The sequence below is a fragment of the Pseudopipra pipra genome, chromosome 16 (genome assembly GCF_036250125.1).
Source record: "Pseudopipra pipra isolate bDixPip1 chromosome 16, bDixPip1.hap1, whole genome shotgun sequence".
NCBI classification, from domain to species: domain Eukaryota; kingdom Metazoa; phylum Chordata; class Aves; order Passeriformes; family Pipridae; genus Pseudopipra; species Pseudopipra pipra.
The window spans coordinates 1796098-1810368 of NC_087564.1; the positions used below are offsets into that span (position 1 = coordinate 1796098).

Below are 14271 nucleotides of genomic sequence, written 5' to 3' on the forward strand. Positions count from 1 at the left end.
TTGAGCAGCTTTGGAGCTGTTTCAGCATTGCTTGTGCCCCTCTGGTGTTGTTCAGAGGGGCTTTAGGGTGGTTTCAAACTGAGAATTTAGAGATGTTACTGAAAAGTTTCAATGCTGTTGAGAGGTGCATGGAGAAGGCCTGGAGGGGCTTCAGAGGCCTTTCAGGGGTGTTGGAGCACTCAAGATGTTTCACAACCACACAGAGGAGGCGTGGAGTGCTTCAGAGCTGCCACCAGACCTTTTCTGTGATCCATTTTGAGCTATTTCAAGGAGTTTTAGAAGAGTTTAGAGGACTTCAAGTGCTACTTCGGGGCAGTTTGGGGCCTTTTAGGAATGGTTTGAGGAGCATGAAAGCTATTTGAGCAATTCAAGTGGTTCAGTGCTGCCCAGAGCTCTGTCCTTCCACAGCACAGATACTACCAGAGCTATTTAATTATCCCATTTCTAGAGCAGTTTCAAGTTGTTGGAGGTTGAGACTTCAGAGGAATTTTTTTAAGGATGTTTTAGAGTTATTTAGGGAAATCTTTGGTGCACACTGGAGCTACTTGGAGGGTGTAGAGCAGTTTGGAGTGGTACAGAGGTTCTTTAGAGATGCTCAGAAGTGCTTTAGAGGTGCTCAGGGATGTTTTAGAGCAGCTCAGGGGTATTTTAAAGCAGTTCAGGGACACTTCAAAGCACCTCTGGGGTGTTTTACAGCCGCTCTGGGATGTTTTGGAGCAACTCAAGGGACATTTTAGAGCATCTCAGGGCATGTTTTAGGGCAGCTCCAGGATGTTCTGGAGCAGCTCTGGGTTGGTTTAGGGCAGCTCAGGGACGTTTTGTAGCCTTGGTGCTGCTCAGAGCAGTGTGGAGCAGTTCGAAACAATTTGGGGGGTTTCAGAGCACTCAGGGTGTGTCAGAGCCAGTCCCCAGCACAGAGGCCCTTGGAGCTCTTTGCAGCAGCTCCAGGGCTGCTCGGAGGAGTTCAGAGGAACAGGCTGGAGCTATCCGGAGGCACGGCAGGAGCCGAGAGGGAATTTTGCACGTTCAGGCCCTTTGGGGCGGCTTATAGGGGCGGGGAGGGGGTGGGGGGAGGCTTAAAGGGGTGTGGAGCAGCTTAGCAGGGTGGGAGAAAGCGTTTAAGGGATTTTTGGAGCAGTTCAGAACAGTTGAGTGCTCTGAGGGGTTTTTCCCGGTGTAAAAGGGAAAGCTCTGTGTTCCTGCCTGGAGCAGCCCCCATGTGTGTCCCTGTCTCAGCCTGCCCAATCCCTGGGCAGCAGGATCAGCTCCACGAGTCCCTCATCCCATGTGGACCCTCCAGGAAGGTGAAGGGAGAATGCCCCCATTCCCATGCACAGCTGGGCTGGGGGGAAGATTTTGGCTCCCTCTGACCTTGACCCCTCCAGAGCCAGCCAGGTCCAGCCTTCCCCATCCTCATCCTCCCAAAATCAGGGCACTCCAGCCAGGTCCAGCCTCCTCCTTCCTTATCTTCCCAAAATCAGGGCACTCCAGCCAGGCCCAGCCTTCCCCATCCTCATCCTCCCAAAATCAGGGCACTCCAGCCAGGTCCAGCCTTCCCCATCCTCATCCTCCCAAAATCAGGGCACTCCAGCCAGGTCCAGCCTCCTCCATCCTTATCTTCCCAAAATCAGAGCACTCCAGCCAGGCCCAGCCTTCCCCATCCTCATCCTCCCAAAACCAGGGCACTCGTGGTGCAGGAGCATTTCCACTCCATCCACCCCCACTGGAGATCCAGCACTTGGACACTCAGGATGCTTCAATCCACCCCACCCCTGCGTAAAAAGAGTCCCTGGGCAGGAATAGTAACAGCTTTTAATCCGACAAGAATTGATACATCATTTAAGACAATACTGTTTTTGCCTCTTTTTTGGGGGGATTTCCTTCACATACCAATGGGGAAAGAGGAACATTTTTGGGATGTACAGTTTTCGTTTCGTTTTGTTGTTTTTTCTCTCCATAGGGCTTTTAAAGCATGGTGAATGTGCAAGTCAGTGCTTATTGTTTGCTTAAAACTTTTTCCTGGTGCTTATTTACAGTTACAGTACCTCTGTGAGAGCGACAGGAAAAAAATCACAATTGTTTGAGACCTGGGGATCCAGGATCCCAAGTCAAGAAAGGCAGATCTCCGATATTTATATATTTATACATATATATATATATATATGCTTTTGTGTATACACAGATACATTTCTCTCCTCTTTTAAAGTATTAAAAAAATGGATCAACCTTCATTCTATAAAAATACCTACTCTACAAGATAGAAAAATTTTCCCTCTCCAAGTATACACTGATTTACACCCAAAGCTTCTCTGGAAATGTACATTACGTGGCTTCTTCCCGCGGACTCGGGGCAGGGAGGGAGGGAGTGGGTGCCTGGGAGTCCCAGGGGTGCAGGAGCTTCCCCGGGGTTTTGGGGCTCACCCCGACCCCACTGCACCTCTCCCGAGGCCGTGGGGGCTGAGCACCCCGAGGTGCCGTGGTCGTGGCTCGCCGGTTCCTCTGGGATAAGGCTGTGGCAGTGGCCACGTCCCTGGGCAGGGTCACCCCGACAGGGCTCTGCCAGCCAGGAGATGCTGAAAGGGGTTTGGCGAGGAGCAGGAACCCCCTCCCCTGGGATCGCTGTGGCTTCTGCTTCCAGGCCACTCCGGCATTCCTAAAACCTGACAGGCAGGAAAAAGAACCGCTGGATGAAGCCGGATCCCTGGGATTCTGCTGGCTGTCTCCTCCCAGGAGCTGGAGAGGAGCAGGGTGGTTCAGTGGCTGCTCTGGGGTCACACCGCGCCACGGCCGCTTGTGCCAGCAAGCCCAGAGCTGTCTGATGTAAACATGGCTTTTGTTTCCCAGGGAGCTGCTGGGGTGTTCTCTGTCTCCTCTCCCCAGTGACACTGAGATTCCAGCCCAGGCTGATGCCAGGGATGAGGAATGAGCGTGGCTGTTCCGTCCCCTGCCCCAGCCCAGGGAAACACCGGGGAAAGGCAGCCGGAGCAGGCTCCCCTCCAGGACTGCAGCTATCACCAGCAGAGCCCTGCTCCAGGTGGGAATGGCACAGCCACTGTCCCCAGGCCAGGGACTCTGGGAAGCGATGTGGGAGCTCAGGCCTTTCCTGCAGATCCCAAAGTGCTGCGTGTCCCCACAAGGACAAGGAGAGGTGGCCAGGTCCAGCCTCCAGTGTGGAGTGAAGAGCTGCAGCCTTCCCCAGGTGCCTGTGGGATGGACAGACAGTGCCTGTGTGTCTGTCTCCAGCTGGGGACGAGTGGCTGCTCCCCCCGGAGCCACCCCGGCTCCACGGGCACCCACGGACCCCACGGCAGAAGGGCCAGGACTGGGGAGCAGGGATTGGAGCCGGGAGTCCAAGCCCTCCCGACGGGACTGAGCCACAGACAGCAAAAATAAATAAGGAGGCAGGTGACAAAGTGCACTCACACCCTGTCCCCAGAGCGGCCGCTCCCAGGGCTGCTCCTGCCAGCAGTGAGGGCTCTGCATGCACCCCGGCCCAGCAGGAGCAGCAGGGCAAGGATGGGCTGCGCCAGCCAGATGAGGACATTTGCATTAAGTTAATTAAAAATAAAACAGAACAAACCCAAACCCCAACCCTCTGCAAGTCTGGGACACACTTCCCTCGTTCCCAGCTCTGCCCAGCGAGTGAGTGTGTCAGGGACACTTTGGCACAGTAGGACAGGGCAGCAAGGGAAAGTCAGCGCTGCCGCTCCCGTCTCCATCCATCCCGTTATCCCGCAGTTCAGAGAGCCCCTCTCCTCACACCCTACACGTGGCAAGCTCCTGCTCGTGCCCCGCGTGCCAGAGGGTCCGACGCCTGGCAGGACAGTTCCCAGCGCCACAGGTGCTTCCTCCAGGTGTGCGTTGCCTGTGTTCCTTCTCCAGGTTCCCTTTCAGCCCTCCAAAAACCAGAAGGGCTTCAAAATAATGGAGTCAGGCAACAAAGCCTGGCTGCTGGTTTTCCTTTTCCCTGGTCCGTGGCTCATTCACCCCCCGACCTGTTGCTTCCTTGTGCCTTCATCAAGAGCAAAGACATGTGGAGTCCCTCTTCATCCTCTCAGAGCACCAAACCCACGTGACGAGCGCGCAGCTGGCGGCTGTTGGCCGCCCTTACTTGACTTCCAGGATGGAGGGGTTTGTCTCCATGATGGCCACGATGATCCTGTCGATGTAATCCTGCAGGCGGAAGTTGATCTCCTCTTGCTTTTGGATTGCTTCCATGAGCTGCAAAGGAGGGAGAAAGGGAGGGAGAGGTCACTGCCTGACACTGCCCGGGGCTTCCCGTGGCTCTGTGCATCCACGGATGTTTCCCTCTTCTTCACTGTGGCCTGGGATATTCCTGACCATTAAGGGGATAGGAAAAACTGGTTCTGCTCGCTCTTGTCCTTCCTCTCAGCCAGTCAGGAGCCTGAACAAAGCAGAGAGCATCACAACTCCACTGGACCCCCAAAATATCCTGGTGTGTTTCCCAGGATATTCCCACTTCTTGGAGTCTCATAAGCAGGGCCACCAGAGTCTGGGGTAGAGGAAGGACACGTCCAGAGAAGTTGGGATCTCCAGGGTGGATGTCCTGGCTCCCGGGGGATTTAAGACAGCTCCAGACAGACAGACACACCCTGTGGTGGCTGGTCTGTCCTGGGAAGGGGAAGGCTGTCACGGGGCAGGCAAGGCAGAGCTGCCAGTATCAGCAAATTGGCAGGGAGTAGGTTCCCTGTTCCCAGGAAGGAGGGCTGGGAGGCAGGTTAAGTCCTGCAAGTTCTGCAAAGAGTTGTGTAGGGACTTCTTTGCTCTTGCCATCTTTCAGGTGAGCTTTGGGAGTGAGCTAGACCACAGACAGGGCACATCAGCTCCTCCCAGGCCCTCTCAGGCTGAGGGCACAGGGAATGCCCCAGCCAGCCCAGGAAGGTGCAGTGTGAGGGCACCAGCACCTCATGGCACATACCTCATCTCTGGAGACAGAGCTGATCTCTGCTGCCAGGGATTCTGAAAAGGAGGCTGAGAAGAGGTTCTTGGCTCCCTGGATGCTCAAGTTAATGATCTGCCCGTTCAGTTCATCATTCTGCTCCTTCAGGTTCCTGTTATCCTGTTCACAGAGACAAACCAGACGCTGAAGCACCTGGTGCCCTCAGAGCTCATCCAGCCTGGGAAGGGAGGAGTTTCCATCCTAACACAGCTCACACAACACTGCCAACAGCTGTCAGGGCCTCCTGACTCTACCTCAGCAGAGCCTGGAGAACCTCTGGAATCATGAGATGGGAAGATTCAGGGGGCACAGCAGAGAGAAGGGCTCCTGAGTGTACATGCTGACCCTCAGAAGAAGGAGCCAACCTCTGCGTCCCCAGAGAGAAGAGCAAGAAAGCATCGGGCTCTTGGATCCACTCCATCTGAGGGAGCCCCCAGACCCTGCTGACCCCTCCTTGGTGCCAGGACATCACTTCCCTCCCTGCCCAGCCCTCCCCACCTGCTTGAGCTGCTTGATCTCTTGCTCCAGCTCCGTCTCCCGTGTCCTGCTGTTGTACTCCTGCAGCCCCAGGCTGCTGCTCCGGCCTCGACGCTGCTCCGCCTCCAGCTTGAAGAGCTGCAGGTGCTCGAGCTGCTTCCTGAGGTCCTCAATGAGCTGCAGAGCAAGGGAAGGGGACAAGTGAGTGCCACAGCCCCTGAAAACCCAGCAGCACCCTCTGGTCATGGCTGGTGTGACAGACAGGCTGTCCCTGGCTCGGAACAGCCCCATCTGTGGCTGCAGCAGGGTCGTCGTAAAGAGCAGTGGCTGCCCCATCCCTGGAAGTGTCCAAGGCCAGGTTGGACAGGACTTGGAGCAACCTGGGCTAGTGGAAGGTGTCCCTGCCCATGGCAGGGCTGAGCTTTAAGGATGAGCTTTAAGGTCCCTTCCAACCCAAACCATTCCATGATTCTATGATTAAGTCCTTTTCTGGGGGACACATGGTGGCCCCTTCTTCCCTGACACCTCTAGCAAATTTAAATTTAAATTTAAATTTAAATTTAAATACATGAGCACAGCCCTGGAATGACCCTGATGGAGCCCCAGAGATGCTGGTTTGGGGCCTGCAGCAGCACAACCTCCCAGCAATGTGAGCATCTCCTCAGACATCTCCCATCTCAATGCCCCAGAATTGAGTCCCCAGTTCACCACAGTGCTCTCAGTGTCACCACAGTGACAGTAATTTCCACTTTGAGGCCCAAAGCTCCTTTCCTGCCACCAAACCCTGCTTGAGCCTCCAGCTGGAATTACCAGTACTACCACACTACAGATGATGGAAGGACTGGGGGGCTGTGATCCTGCTCCCAGGCACTCAGGAGCTGGCAGCTCTCACCCCAGCAGCCCCACATCCCTCTCCTCCTGCCTGCTGGCTCCATGTGCCATTGTCACTGTCCTTGTGCCACCATTCCTTCCAGGCAGGAAAGGAAGGGGCCATGGTGGCACAGCCCCCCTTTGCAGATATGGTGTTAAAATTCAGATGAATTTTAACAAAATTCAGGCAAAAGTGACCAATGTGATGCAGTTAAGCTGCTGAACGACCTTCTTCTGCCCAGGCAGCCCCAAGGGCTCCCATTATACCTGTTCTGGAGAGGCTGCCAAGGCCAGCTTTCCCACACAGCCCTAATTTTGGAGACTAGCAGGGCAGGGCTGTGGCAGGCACAGACTCTACTCACCTCCTGTGTCGACTCCTTCTCCTTCTGGAACTGGTGCCTCTCCTGACTCAGCTTGTCCCCCATCTTCCTCTTTTTCTCCTGCTCCTCAGTGAGCTGCACAGTGAGGTCTTCAATCTCATCCAGCAGCTTCTGCTTCTCCTGCAATGACACAAAAGGCACCAGTGACAGGGTTTGGCTCCGCTTGGCACTGCCAGGGCTCTTCCCACTCACTCAGGAGCGCGGCACACGCTGAGCTCCGCAGGGAAGGATCCTCTCCTGAGGGACAAGGATGCTCTGCCTGCTGGGATTTCATTTGCTGAGGGCTCCAGAGCCTGAGAGCTTCGGCAGCCACACACCAAAATAGCACTGAGAGAGGCAGTGTGAGATGAGTCCAGAACAAATCCACAGGAATATCCACACTTGTGCCATTTTCTGGGAAGTGTGATGCTGGCGTGGGGCAGGCTGGGAGGGACTGGGGCCAGCACAGGGGCTCCAGGCCAAGGGGAGACATTAAATCATAAGGCTCCTTCAGTTTGCATTTCAGAAAAGCCACAGACCCGAGATCTTTGCCTCCCTTTGCTCATTCTCGGTTTCAGATGGGAAAGGTTTTAACTGGGGGCTGATCCAAGAAGGAACAGGACCAGTTCAAGCCAGGATGTAAAACACACAGCCAGCTCTGTCCCCTTCTCATTGTCAAAGCCTTGGCTGAAGGTTTGGGATGCAGGTAAAGATGCCAACAGCCCTGTACAGCAGAACCTTCTGCCTGTGACCAGCTCACCACTCCCTCCCTGGGCTCACAGTTTCCAGCCTCATGGGAAAGGTTTTGGCTTTCAGAAATCCAAAAATACCCAAGACCCCATCCAGTGCTGGTGATAGATGGCCCATGGCACGAAGGGGTGAGGAGCAGGTCTGTGGGGCAGCTCCAGCTGCTGGGTTTGGGGTGTCCTGGTCCATGGAGCAGAGCACCAAAGGCAACACACCAGCAGGAAAAGGAACACTGACAAAATCCTGATTTGGGGCACTGGACAAGCAGCTGCTCATGAGCTGGGCTTCTCCTTGGCAGAAAGGGGCAGCGATTGCACCTCTTGCTTCTCCTTAATCCCATTAACTGTGGAGAAGAGGAGTTCTGAAGGGAGATTATGGATCAAAACCAACTTCCCATGGCTGAAACAAACCAAGGCAGGGAATTTGTCCTCAGAGCCACAGCGGTTTTCCTGCCCCCAGCCTCAACTGTGCTCACAAGGTCCTGGTAGATGAAGACCACTTCATGGTGGCCAGGTCAGGAGGGATGGAGCTGCAGCACTCTCCCGTGGGATTAAACATGATAAAATGCTCCAGACCCTTCAACTGGGCAGGGAAGTTTGATTTCACTTCCATTTTAACCTTAATTCTGCCACAAGCTTGGCAGAAACAAAATGTAGTCTCTGTACAGATGTCACATCCACAACCCACATTACCTCCAAAAACGAGGATCTTGTCCATCTGTGGACTGTGATGCCTCAGGAAGCCTCCCATCCCAGTCCCACCAGCATCTGCATGACCTTGGACCCTGAGCAGGGTGGGAGGGAGGAAGGTCTGGGAGATGTCACAGATCTTTGAAGGCTCAACTTGCAAAGCCCAAGATATGGAGATGAAGCATCTGCTCCTCCTTCTCCCCTGCAGTGGACTGGAGCCACAGGAAAGGGGACAGGGATGGGGACAAGCTTCCACAAGAGGGCATGAGTCCCCTCAGGAGCAGCCACTGACACACACAGATTAATTAGAGGCTTTATTCCCAGCTTCCAAGCTAACAGTGGGAGCCTGCACAGACAGTGGGCTGGGATAGTGCTGGTCCAGAGCAGGGTCTGCAGGGACTGGAAGCAGCTGGTTTGTTTGTTACATCAGATGGATCTCACAGTCATAGAAATGAGAATTTCATCCCAAACCCAGACCCCAGCCCATCCTGGGCACCCCCTGGGCCTCACCTCCTCCAGCCTCTCGATGTTGGCTCTCAGACAGGGCACGCAGGACCTCAGCTCACTGTTCTCATCATCCAGCTGCTGCAGCCTGCCATGGGAACCAGCTGTGAGACACCCACCCAGCATCCCACGGGGGGGAGACACAGAGAAAACACCACCAGAAGTATTAAACCAGGATCTGTCCAAAGCAAACCCTGAGAATTCCATTATTTCTGCTCTAAGGGGAAAGAGAGGGACAGCCATGTGATCCTGACAAGCCTGTTGGCCAATGCCATGCCCTTCTCTATCAGGTCCAATGCTATTCCTTGTCCCAAGGGCTTTATCAGTGCCTTTATCAGGGCTTTGGGTTCACAGTCCCAGGAAAAGGAACGTCCATGTAATGGTGACTGGTTAAAAAACTCCACTGTCTTCATCTGTCATTGACTGCAGGGGCTGAACAGCAAAACATTCTGGAAAAGCTGAAAAAAAATTCTGTTAAATAACTGAAACCTCTCTCACACCACTATTTCCTTTGGAATCCAAGAGGCAGCACAAAGCACCCTGGCTGGGACACTCTGCCTGTTGGGGCAATTCTTTCCCTGCCTGTTTCCATCAAGGTGCAAAATATCTGGGCATCAAATGTACCTCCAGGAGTCATTTATGGGAACAAGCACTAACAACCCCCCTCCTCACACATGCTGTGGGCAGGCACAGGGATAGAGGACAAGAGCTAAATTTAAACTGCAGAAGGGAAATTCAAATAAAGAATCCATGATGAGGTCCATGGAGGAGCTTGATTTTGGAACAAAGGTAAAAATAGACAAAACTCAGGGTTTGTAATGACTTCAGTTACACCTTGAACCAACCTAAACTCACAGTCCACCTCACTTTGTCCCCCCAGAGGCCTGTACACTGATTCCAGTGTGTACCTGGGGGTCCAGGGGACCTGCCCCCACCCAGCCCTGCCCAGCCCCACCTGGCCTGCAGGTTCTCGATCTCGATGCTCTTCTCCCTCTCCATTTTGCTGAGCAGTTCCCTCTGCTTCTTGATCTCCTCCAGGAGGGTCTGGTCAGCCCTCAGCTCCTGCTCCTTCAGCTGTTCCTCAAGAGCATTTGCTCTGCAGAAAGGAGAAAGAGAGGATTCAGCATTCCTTAGGCCCACTGCCATCCCAAGGGAGGGACCAGGCTCCTTTCCCAGCCCTTTCCCACCCCACAGATGAGCTGGGAGAAGCAGATTCTGAAATACAGCAAGATTTCAGGGAAAATACACCAATCACCATCTCCAACAGCTTCACTCCCTCCCAGCAGATGCAGTGGGACAGTCCAGGAAACCCCCAACGACCCAAATGCTGAGCAAAACAGGCAAAGAAAATGAAACAAGCCAGGTTGTCTGCTGGTGTGTCTCTGACTAGTTTTTAAGTCCCCAGGCTGCATCAGAATCCTTTAAAGGGGGAAGTGAGGGAGGAAGCACAGTAATCATCCTGTAACCCACAGCCTGTGGGTCACCCTGAGCAAGCTATTCAATTAGAATCTCATGGAGTCACTGAAGTTGGAAAAGATCTTTCAGATCATCTAATCCACAAAAAAGACCCAAGGTTGTGGTTCCACCTGTAGTGGCCATGGCAGAGAAATCCTCCTTCAGCTGTTTCTACCATGAAGTGATCTCATCACCCAGGCAAGAGATGACAACAGCTCCAACCCTCCTTCTTTTCACTCTTTCATGTCTCCAACAAAAAATACAGGTTCTGCAGGTCACCATTCCCTGTGTGCCACCAGAACTGCAATAACACAGAATCCCAGAATGGTTTGGGTTGGAAGGGACCTTAAAGATCATCCAGTTCCACCCCTTGCCATGGGCAGGGACACCTTCCACTAGCCCAGGTTGCTCCAAGCCCCGTCCAACCTGGCCTTGGACACTTCCAGGGATGGGGCAGCCACAGCTTCTCTGGGCAACTTGTGCCAGGGCCTCACCACCCTCACAGAGAACAATTCCTTCCCAATATCCCATCTAACCCTGCCCTCTGGCAGTGGGAAGCCATTCCCCCTTGTCCTGTCTCTCCATCCCTTGTCCCCAGTCCCTCTCCAGCTCTCCTGGATCCCCTTTAGGCCCTGGAAGGGGCTCTCAGGTCTCCCTGGAGCCTTCTCTTCTCCAGGTGACCCCCCCAGCTCTCCCAGCCTGGCTCCACTAGGCCAGGCTGCTCAGAGCCCCATCCAACCTGGCCTTGATCACTTCCAGGGATGAGGCAAGGAGCTGGAATTTATGCAAAGCCTTTATGAAGGCTTTTCCCAGATGAACCAACTCCTCCCCACCGGGGAGCACAGTCAGGACTTTACTCCACTCAAAGAAAATTGGCATTTTTGGGCCAAGCTGCTCAAGTGAAAACATTTCCCTCACTCCAAAGTTTATCAGGGCTTAGGAAAACCTTTGTTTGGATCCCTCAGATCCCTGACACGGCTGTTATTTAACAGCCTTAGAGCCCTATAGATAAACTCCTGCCGGGTTTATCTGCCCGGGGTAAATACACCCCGGGTGAGAGGGCCTGGGAGATTAGTACAGACAGATATTACATCATGTGGGATCCAAAGGGCTGCACCCCTGCCAGGATCTGGCAGCAGTGGGATCAGGGCTGGCTGTGGGGAGGGTGGAGATGGGTTGTAGCGGCTCGGCTGTGCCTCCCACCCAGAGCTCCTGGGTGAAACAAGGGCCAGAAAGAGTCTGCAGAAAGAAGGATGAAGTGAGTGCCCTCCTGGAATGAGAAGCCTTCCAAGCAGCACGACTTCCCTGTGGTTTTCTGGAGCGTCCCATGTATAAAAAAGCCAAGCCCCTGGAGCTCCAGAAACCTTTTGGGAGGGACAAATGGGGCAGGAAAGCATATTTTATATATTAATGTATAAATAAACAGATAAACATATAATGAAAAAATAAACATAAAAATAAGAGTATCCTGAGATGGAAGGGACACAGAAGGATCATCAAGTTCAACTCCTGGCCCTGCACAGGCACCCCAACAATCCCACCCTGTCCCTGAGAGTATCATCCAAACACTCCTGGAGCTCTGGCAGCCTTGGGGCTGTGCCCACTGCCCTGGGGAGCCTGGTCAGTGCCAACCACCCTCTGGGGGAAGAAACCTTTTCCTGATACCCAACCTAAACCTTCCCTGACACAGCTTTAGGTCACTAAAAGCCACGTATAAAAAAAGCCAAAAGCCAAGTCCTGGAGCTCCAGAGACCTTTAAGGACAGACACGTGGGCTGGGGAAGCACATAAAACATATGTATATAAAATCTAAAAGGCACTGTGTCCTGCTTTCAGCTGGGAGAGAGTCAGTTTTCTTCCTAGCAGCTGGTCAGGGCTGTGCTCTGGATTAGGATGGATGCAGCAGGACATGGATGGGCAGGGGCTCTCCAGGTGATGCTCTGCCAGGCTCTCACCTGTGCACCAGCTGCAGGTTCTCCTGCCGGAGGCGGCTGTGCTGCTCCCCGTTGGCAGCCGTGTCCTTCTCCAGCTCTGTCACCCGCTTCTCCAGGAACACCACCTGTGGGGAGGCACAGGGAGGATCAGCCACCCAGCCCTGAACCCGCTGGGATGGGCCTCCTTGAACCCAGAGCAGCTCCCAGAACCATCCTCGAAAACGGAGGGTTGCCACAGGAATGGGGCAGCCGTGCCCTGATTTAAAGCATCCTTATAAAACATCCTTTTCCACCCATGTTTGGATGTCTCCCATGTGCCACACACTTCATTCTTTCCTTTCTTCAACCCTTTCCTGATGACATTCTAAGTGGAGCCTAGAGGGATCTCCAGAGCTCTGCTGCATCCATACTCCACTGCCTGGGACAGGACCAAACCCCTGCATTTGCAGATAAATAAAGTCACGTAGGAGGGGTCGATGCCAGATGGTGGGGAAGGATCAGAGGTGAGGGGTTTTCTCCCTGTACCTATGCAGGCTTTATTCCAGCTGTATTTGCATTTTGTTCATTCAAATCCCAGTTATACCCACACAAAACAATCATGGAGGAGAGGCAACTAGGAACACGTCTGCAAAACCCAAACCACTGCTCTTGGAGAAGGGCAAGAGACATGTGGATATTAAAAACACCATGCAGAGACCAAGGCCTTTCCCAGCACTACATCCATGGTTTCCCAAGTTAACTGCCTTAGGGAATACGAGTATTTTTTTCAATTTTTAGGCTTGGAAAAATGTTTGATTTTTAATTAGTTTTTAAAGGGTTTCTACGCGTTATAATTATTTCCAAGTGCAGACACACGCACACATGTATTTCTCTTTCACATGTAGCTCTCTATTCACATTCTAGAATTAAAAAGCCATTTCCAAGGAGTTTCAGGACTGCAGCAGACATTTACACAAGCCCCAACTTACCTATCTTTAATTCTCCTTCTTTCCCATAGCTTCTTTCCCCTATTTTTAGGTAGGGGTGCTCAAAACAAAAGCTTTCCTGTGCTCCCATCTTATCCTATAACTCTTTTCTTGTAACACCCCCATAAAACCCAGCAGGCCCAGCACAAAATCAGCTTTTCCTGATGGCACAAGCAGAGTGTGCCAAGGAAAGGAAGTTCTTGTTTCACATCAGGCGAATTGACTCCGAAAAGCAGAATTTGAGAACATCTTGTTTTGTGAAGGAGAAGTGAAAATGCAGCCTGCAAACAGCCCTCCCTCCTCCTGACACGCTGGGACAGCCACCCCCCCTGGAGAAGGCTCCAGTGCCACCTCCTGACCCAGCACAGGAGCTCTGCAATCCTGGAGTGCTCTCATCCTCCATCCCCTCGATGGCTTTCTATGTCCCACCTGCACCCACCTACCCAGAGGAGCTTCAGCCTGACCCTGCCTGTGGATCTGCACTGCAAGGCACTGACTCCACCAGGACAGCACAGACAGCTCCCCTGTGCTCCTGCCCTGCTCCCATCTTGTCCTATAATCCTTATCTCTTAACACCTCAGAAGAACCCAGCAGGACCACCACAAAATCAGCGTTCTCCTGATGGCACAGGCAGAGCACGGCCAGGAAAGGAAGCCTCTCACCTTGTCCGTGATGTCCTCGTCCGTGCACTCCAGGTTGTCCTGGTAGGACTCCTCCATCACCCCCACGGCCAGCGAGCTCGTCTGGTGCAGCTGCCTAAAACAGAGACAGACCACCCCGACCCAGAGCAGCAGCGGCATCAGCGCCAACATCACGGCCATGGGGACAGCAGGGACAGCCCCTCCTGTCCCCCCCCAGCCACCACCGCCTCCTCCCAAGGGATTTAGCAGCACCGCTCCTCGGGCTACCGGATTTCCAGCAGAGGAAGGTGTGGGCAGGCCCCTGGCAGAACAGCTGTCCCCCTCACCACCCAGCTCTCCCGAGAAGCCTGGCACCTCGGAGCACCCGGAGGACGGGGACAGCAGGGAGCGCGGACGTGGACACGGCTCCTGGGACTTCATACCGGGATCATTGCTCTTGCTCTTTGGAATGGCACGAGATAAGAGCTCCCTCTTTCCACTTTCTTTCTTTATGAACATCCCAAGGCCGTGGATTAGCCAGCACAGGCCAGAGTACTGGCTCTGACACTGATAAGGTGCAGAAGAAGGGGAGGGCAGGGGTGGGAGGGGAGGGAAGGGGGCAAAACCTCCCAAAGCTGTTACAAAACACCCCTGCCCACCCGGGACAGCCCAGGGTGAGCTAATCATTAGCA

The 14271-nt window shown here is 53.6% G+C and overlaps 1 protein-coding gene across 5 annotated transcripts in view; it reads right to left on the reverse strand.

Moving 5' to 3' along the window:
* Nucleotides 1-1794: 1794 nt before the first annotated feature.
* RAB11FIP3 (RAB11 family interacting protein 3) overlaps nucleotides 1795-14271 on the reverse strand; it is a 78516-nt gene continuing 66039 nt past the window's right edge. For all 5 annotated transcript variants that reach the window (XM_064672505.1, XM_064672503.1, XM_064672506.1 and 2 more), the window contains 8 exons: nucleotides 13622-13715; nucleotides 12016-12119; nucleotides 9562-9702; nucleotides 8613-8694; nucleotides 6670-6807; nucleotides 5459-5614; nucleotides 4940-5080; nucleotides 1795-4221 (listed from right to left, as the gene is read on the reverse strand). In XM_064672505.1, the coding sequence (XP_064528575.1) occupies nucleotides 4108-4221; nucleotides 4940-5080; nucleotides 5459-5614; nucleotides 6670-6807; nucleotides 8613-8694; nucleotides 9562-9702; nucleotides 12016-12119; nucleotides 13622-13715 (970 nt within the window). In that variant the 3' untranslated portion in view covers nucleotides 1795-4107. The remainder of the gene's footprint in view (nucleotides 4222-4939; nucleotides 5081-5458; nucleotides 5615-6669; nucleotides 6808-8612; nucleotides 8695-9561; nucleotides 9703-12015; nucleotides 12120-13621; nucleotides 13716-14271) is intronic.